We start from the raw sequence: 7,785 nt of genomic DNA on the forward strand, positions 1-7,785 counted from the left end.
TCCATTCCCAACATCGAAACTTCCTCCCCGAGGGCTGCACCTTCCGAGTCCCGCACAGGTGGCAGTGTAACTTGCCAGCCGAAGGTCTGGATAGCTGGTTCCACAAAGGACTTCTTTTCCTGGCCAGGAAATTCATTTACATGGGAAAACAACTCCTCGCTGGAGGAGGACTGAGTATGAACAAGCAGATTGATGTGCGTGTGAGAAAATATCCCCTAATAAAAAGAATAAAATGACCCACATCACAGCTGTCCTGGGAAACCCAAGAGAAAAGGTTTCTGTCCATCTGACAGGAAGGACCAAGCAGCAGCTGAATGTCTGCAACGTGCCCTTGACCGGTGTTTTCCTCCTAAACACCCACAGTCCCGCACAGGGGTTGCACCCCCACCTTATACAAGAGGGAACTGAAGACGGAGCCACAGACCTTCCCAGGCTTCCTGGCAAATATCAGACAGGGGAAGCAGAGGACCAGGGGCCCGAGGACGGCAGGGATGGGTGATCGTGAAGCAGGGAGCTCCTCAGAGGGATGACTGGGTTCCTGACCCAGAACAGAGATGTTTGCTCTTTTAAGTCACTGAGCTCTAGGGTACTTTCTTAATGCAGCAGTAAAATGCGAATATACCTCCTAATGTCTCTTATATGTGTTTAGTGATTGTTCATTCAGTATCCAAATGTTCATCGAGAAGCCAGCATGTGACAAGCTCTGTGGCAAGTTTTAGGGGACACCAGTGTTGCACAAGGCAAGATGGTAGAAGTTATTGACTATGGAGAAGGCAAACATTGCAATTCCATTATAAATGCGATGCATTCACACTCTGTAATTCCATGGACATGAAGTTCAAAAACAGGCACTACTAAGCCAGTCAGTACTGGACTAGTGGTTACCTTTGGAGGGCTGATAGGTGGGAGGGGACACAAAGATGGCTCATGGGGAATGTGTTCTGTGTTGTGATCTGGGCGGTGATTATGGAGGTGAGTTCATCGGAAAAGTGAATCAAACCCTTCAGATCTATTCACGTCTTGTGTACACATTATGCTTCAAAGAAAATTTTCCAAAGAAGTTTGATCATTATAGATTTGCCTGTTCTTTGAACTTGTCCTTTATCCATTTAGAGGCCAGGTGTATGTATGTATATATGTGTGAGTGAGTGTATATACATATATATATATATAATAGTAAGTATATGTGTGTTATATATATAATAGTAAGTATATATGTTATATATGCATATGGTGATTGAAAGTTTTGGTGGACTGAAGCACTGATGAATGAAACTTTTGTTATGAATTACTGTCATCTCTAATAACACTTTCATACCATAAAATCCAGTTTGTCAGTTATTAATATACTTTTCCTATCTTTTTACTTTCAACTTCCTGCATGTTTATGTTTTAGATATATTTTTTAAAAACAGCATTTATTTGGATTTTAGTTTTATAAGCCATTCTGATAACCTAATAAATGTAATTACTTACACGTTTGAAGTTATAGTTCCAGTTTAAATTTTTACATATTTATCTAAGAAGCAATGAGACAGAGAGCTCCCATCCACTGCTTCATGTCCTAAATGTCCCAACAGCCAGGCTGGTTGGGCCAAAGCCGTGAGCCAAGGACTCAGTCCAGGTTTCCCTGGTGGATACCAGGGACCTGATTACTTGAGCTGTCACCTACTGCTTTGCAGGGTCTACACTGGCAGGAAGCTGAAACTAGGGGCCAGGCAGGACTCACCCCGAGGCACTCTGACATGGGATGAGAGCATCCTAACGTCTCAGTCAAACGCTCACCCAGAGGATTCTGATTTCATTCATCACTTTTCAGATTTATTAGACTCTGAGACTCCGAGTGGATGCCCCCTTATGTGGAAAGGTCTCTGCCAAGATCTTTTTCAGATATTACTTTCTTCTCTCTCTTTCTCCTTTGTTTCTGAAAATCTTACTACATGTATATTGTAGTATTTATTTTTTATCTGAAATGAATCTTTTTTTAAAAAATATTTATTTATTTGAAAGTCAGGGTTACACAGAGAGAGAAGGAGAGGCAGAGAGAGAGAGAGAGAGAGAGAGAGGTCTTCCATCTGCTGATTTACTCCCCAGTTGGCCACAGTGGCTGAAGCTGCGCTGATCCGAAGCCAGGAGCCAGGAGCTTACTACACTTCACAATACTACTAACTATCTTTTTTTTTTTTTTTTTTTTTTTTTTACAGGCAGAGTGCACAGTAAGAGAGACAGAGAGAAAGGTCTTCCTTTGCCATTGGTTCACCCTCTAATGGCCGCCGCGGCCAGCACGCTGCGGCCAGTGCACCGCGCTGATCCGATGGCAGGAGCCAGGTGCTTCTCCTGGTCTCCCATGGGGTGCAGGGCCCAAGGGCTTGGGCCATCCTTCACTGCACTCCCTGGCCACAGCAGAGAGCTGGCCTGGAAGAGGGACAACCGGGAGGACAGAATCCGGCGCCCCAACCGGGAATAGAACCCGGTGTGCCAGCGTCGCAAGGTGGAGGATTAGCCTAGTAAGCCGTGGCGCTGGCCACTACTAACAATCTTACAAAAAGATAGCAAGCTCACTAGCAACCAGGTAATTGGAAATGAAATAAAAAACAGTGCTACTACTTTGTTATCCATGAGATGGGTGGAAACATTAGAATGTTTGAGATGGGAGTGAGCACTGTAGCTCTGCGGGTTAAGCAGCTGCTTGGGCTGCATGCATCCCATATCAGAGTACCAGTCTGAGTCCTGGAGTCTCTGCTTCTGTTCCAGCTTCTTGTCAATGCATCCTGGGAGGCAGTGGAAATGGCTCAAGTGCTTGGGCCCCTGCGACCCATGTGGAGACCCTCAGGGAGTTCCAGGCTCTTGGCTTAGGCCTAGCCCAATCCTGGCTGTTGCAGGCCTTTGGGGGAAAGAACTAAGGGATGAAAGATCTCTCTCACTCTGTCTCTCTCTTTCTCTCTTCTCGTCCTCCAATCATACTGCCTTTTAAGAATATGAAACAATAAATAGATAAATAAATAAATATTTAAAAGAATGAGATGGATAAACAATCGTTTTGGTGAGGATAACAATTTGAAAAAAATCCACTACACAAAAATGCTTACATGTGGAGAAATGGCAGAATTAATTTGCTGCAAATTGTTTAAATAGTGCAAAATTGGGAATACACAAATATTCAACAATAAAAACTAGAAAAACAAAATATGATATATTTTGATACTTGTTAAAGGAATGACATAAACCTAAAATTACCAAATGAGGAGATGTCAGGAACATGATGTTGACTTAAAATTTTTTTTTCAGAGTCATACTGATATTATGCTAACATTAAAAATTTTTAAGCACATGCAAGAACAGTTCCATGGATGCAACTGTATGTACGAAAACTTTAAAAACAGACTGAACAGACTTCAATTTTATGATAGTTGCTGTTTCATGGGAGTTGAAAATATTCAATGAACACTTTAATTTTATCTGTTGTTATTCATCAGTTTTTAAAAATAAATAAGAAAGGTTTGAATTAAATATAACAAAATAGTGACAAATATTTGCTTGGGTAGGAGAACGTGGCATCTTTGTTTTACTTTTTTCTATAATCTCTGTTTCTCCATCTCCACCCATTTCTCTGTGTTTCTCTCTATATATAGATTAATAGAGAAATATATTTACAGGTACATATAATAAAGCTATACATACAATGCATATCTCTTCTTTTACGAATATATATATATTTGTTTTTCCCAAATAAAAGAAAGCAATGTAATTTTTTTTTTTTATTTTTTGACAGGCAGAGTGGACAGTGAGAGAGAGAGACAGAGAGAAAGGTCTTCCTTTGCCGTTGGTTCACCCTCCAATGGCCGCCGCGGCTGGCGCGCTGCGGCCGGCGCACCGCGCTGATCCGATGGCAGGAGCCAGGAGCCAGGAGCCAGGTGCTTTTCCTGGTCTCCCATGGGGTGCAGGGCCCAAGCACCTGGGCCATCCTCCACTGCACTCCCGGGCCACAGCAGAGGGCTGGCCTGGAAGAGGGGCAACCGGGACAGAATCCGGCGCCCCAACCGGGACTAGAACCCGGTGTGCCGGCGCCGCTAGGCGGAGGATTAGCCTAGTGAGCCGCGGCGCCGGCCAGCAATGTAATTTTTAAACTGACCAGGTAGGAGTCAGGTTCATAAGCTTAATCCAGCCAGGACCAATTATTTCCATGTTGTTTCACAGATATGTCTAAAATAAATCTAGCTCAGATTTTGTAGCACCCAGTACAAAAAGCAGTGCTGGACACTACTTGTCTTGTGAGTGCTTGTCAGAAAGGAATGCAAGACTTCCTTTTACGTCATCTTCAGAAACTGCCTACCCTTTATGTCATTTTCATCTCCAATTCCTTTACACTCTAGAGAAGCATGTCTGCATGTTACATGTTTGGCTGTGACCATGCTGAACTGAAACAAACTTTAAGAGGTAAAGAGAGACCCAGGGAAAACAATCCAGTAGTAGCCACAAACCTCAGACATAGTCTTTGTAAAGAAACCCTTCACCTTCAATACTTAACCAAGTCTATGGGTGGTGGCAGTTGAAAAACCAACCAGTGGGGGAAGATCTTCAGTTTAAGGGTGGCCCCACCCTCTCCTGGCTGTTCATAGTCCCAGGAAGGCTCAGGTTGGTGAGAAATAACGCGATTTTATAAGATCAAGTGAGTCCCATCTAGACTGCTCATGACTCTCAACAACTCTAGAACATTCTGGGTCACTGAGCTGCCCCTCTGTCTCCAAGCACTTTCAGAAAGGCCCCCTTTACATCCTTGTTTCTGAGGCTATAGATGATGGGGTTGAGGAAGGCAGAGACGACATTGTAGAACAGGGCCAGCTTCTTGTCCCGCTCCGGGTCATACCAGGAGCCAGGTCTCATGTACATGATCATGGCTGGTCCATAGAACATGGTGACTACAGTGACATGGGAGGCACATGTGGAGAAGGACTTGAGTCTTCCTTGGGTTGAGCGAATTCTTAAGATTGAGGCAAAGATGCGGACATAAGAGGCTAAGATGAGGGAGAGTGGAACCAAAAGCAGGATGAAACCCAAGACAAAGTCCAGCCGGTCATTGAGGGATGTGTCTGCACAGGCCAACTTCAGGACAGCAGGGACCTCACAGAAGAAATGGTTGATCTTGTAGGGGCCGCAGTAGGGCAGACGCATGGTAAACACAGTGTAGATTAGGGCCCCAGTGATGCTAATTGATCCACAGATTGTGACCATCTTGATACAAATGGGGCGGCTCATGAGCAGTGTGTAGTGAAGGGGGAAGCAAATGGCCACATACCTGTCATAGGCCATGATGGCATAGAGGACACACTCAGCAATGCCCAGGACCAAGAAGATGAACATTTGGGCTATACAAGCTCCCAGGGAGATGGTCCTTCTAGGACACACCATGTTAACCAACATCTGGGGCACAGTGGTGGTGACATAGCTCATGTCCACCAAGGAGAGGATACTGAGAAAGAAGTACATGGGCGTGTGGAGGCGTGAGTCTAGGTAAATCAGGGTGATGATGAGTCCATTGCCCACAAGGGTGATGAGGTAGAGGAGGAGGAAGAAGGTGAAGAGGGCCATTCTGATCTGTGACTCACTGGAGAAGCCAAGGAGGATGAATTCAGACACAGAGCTGTGGTTTTCCTTGCCGACGCTCTGCATGTTGATCTGCCTATTGAGGAGAGACAAAGACTTACCTGTTCTGTCCTTGGTGTTCAGAAAGGGAATGAGTGTTGACATAAGCTGAGCCACACACCCAATATCACACAGAGTAGCTTGCACAGATTTGGCCAAACCTTTGTTGAGTTGGATGAAAAGAGAAAGGAAGCTAGGGCAGCTGTGGCACGAGGCAATAATTCAGAGACATGGGGTCAGACCTGAAATAGAACATAGGATGCCTGACCTCTGACAAGTCCTTGTCTGGAAACCATTCTTACCTGTAGAAGACAAAGCATTAGGTGGCCACGTTTGCAGCAGAGAAGCCAGCCAACCCCCAGCTACTGTCGAATTCTACAGCAGATGCACACTTGTCCCAATGTGAAGTAAGCAGATGCCTCTACCAAGTGTTTAAAATTATGACACCAACAGCCTCTGTCAATGGGCTGTGGGTTCTTGGGGACTGTCACCCCAGAACTGGTGTGGCAACAACCCAAATTCACACGGGAGCTGGAGTTATAGAGTATAAGACAAGGAATATCTTACAGGGATGATCACAGGTGTGCTGGGAGGCAGAAGGGAGAGACCTTCCAGTTCTGAACACCTAGAGAGTGACCCTGTTTCCTGGCTGCTACTCTCAGTTCCCCTGAGACTTGTCTGAGCTTTGTTTCCTGTACCCGGATATATGTGGGATTTTCTGTTGAATATTTACAATTATTACCTCCATGACCACATTCTAAATTCAGCTTTTCTTGAATATCCCATAGTTGTCACTTACCCAGCTCTGTGACCCTGGACAAGCCCTTTCACTTCTACTGGCTTCCCTCTCCCCATCTGTTAGGGACGAGTGTGTCAAAACATGCCGAGACATCTAAAACACTAGACAAATAAAAGGGGTTAGTGCCAGTGAAACAAACATGGAGATCAGAAAATCTGGGGGCTGGGCTTGGCTTTGTCTCTGGTTTGCTCTGTGATCTTGAGAAACTCCATATTCCTCTCTGAGCTTCACAGCTCTGTTTTACAAATGAAGCTGTTAGATGTGATGATCTAAAAGGGTCCTTCCAGCTGTTTCTTAGATATTTATTGCCTCAGTGCCTTGAGCACCGAAAGAGGACTGAATCACGCCATCAGCTGAGCAGAATTGTGTTGTTCCACTTTCCATGACCTTTTTGGAATACTCTCATATGTCCTGCCAAATGAAGATTGCATGAAATCTATGTGGTTTATAGAAGATGCCCATCAAATACTGACAATGTAGTTAATGGGAAGCTGGGTGGAAAGATGATTGCAGAGAGGAGCAGAGTGTCTGAGGTTCAAGCTTGCAAACGGAATTGGGTAGACTCATTGCTGTGAGGTGATGATGGAGTCTGAATGTGCAGAGGAAGACAGTGGTCGGTATGTGTTCCCACTTTAAGGGATATCAGTGATTGGATGAAGGTGAAAATGTCCCGAAGAGACAATGTTTATGCAGGTAACATAGGATGGCTCAGCATCTTGGACTGAAAGCCGGGGGTAGGGGGACTTTCAAGAGGTAAGGATCACTCAGCAGTGCACACGGCCAATCCTGAAGCCAAGATGTTCAGGGCTGAGAAAGAGGAAGCGGCCACATATCCTCCTTTCCATCAGCCCATGCTGCAGACCAGAACCTGTGCAGAGGCCTCCTGGTGGCCTGCCTTCCCAGTACACACATCAACAGATACCATTCCAGCTGTACACATACAGCCTTATGTTTCCTAGACTTGTGCTCAAGGTCTTTCCCAATCTGACTCTAGCCAGTGTTCAAGTCTGTGTCATTCTCCATTACCTCAGTGAGACTTCTGAGCCATGACGCTAGCAGCACAGCTACCCACAGGGATCCTAATCTGGGCGGCTGGGGGCCCCTGCTCTTGGAGCCACAGATCCACCAAACTAGCTGGTGTTTCAGCACCTGCCATAGATGCCCATTGCCCTTTGCTCTGGCTGTTCCTCTGCTGGGAATGGCTTCCCTAATCCTATCTGCTTCCTCAGATCACTCCAACCTGAAAGACCCAGCTCAGGTTTTCCTCCTCCTTACCTGACCAGTGCAGTCTTGTTTATCTTTAAGTCTTCCTTGGTAGGTAGTCTCTTTTAGATCTCTCCACA

At 45.3% G+C, this 7,785-nt stretch overlaps 1 protein-coding gene across 1 annotated transcript; it reads right to left on the bottom strand.

Moving 5' to 3' along the window:
* Positions 1-4,722: 4,722 nt before the first annotated feature.
* LOC100356635 (olfactory receptor 2A12-like) lies at positions 4,723-5,670 on the bottom strand. The gene has a single exon (XM_002715175.2). The coding sequence runs from the start codon at positions 5,668-5,670 to the stop codon at positions 4,723-4,725; it is 948 nt and encodes a 315-aa protein (XP_002715221.2).
* Positions 5,671-7,785: the final 2,115 nt, after the last annotated feature.

The sequence above is a fragment of the Oryctolagus cuniculus genome, chromosome 7, assembly GCF_964237555.1.
Source record: "Oryctolagus cuniculus chromosome 7, mOryCun1.1, whole genome shotgun sequence".
Lineage (NCBI taxonomy): Eukaryota > Metazoa > Chordata > Mammalia > Lagomorpha > Leporidae > Oryctolagus > Oryctolagus cuniculus.

Excerpts from the sequence above, each read along its gene's own strand:
- LOC100356635 (XM_002715175.2), bottom strand. The coding sequence starts at position 5,670 with ATGCAGAGCGTCGGCAAGGAAAACCACAGCTCTGTGTCTGAATTCATC.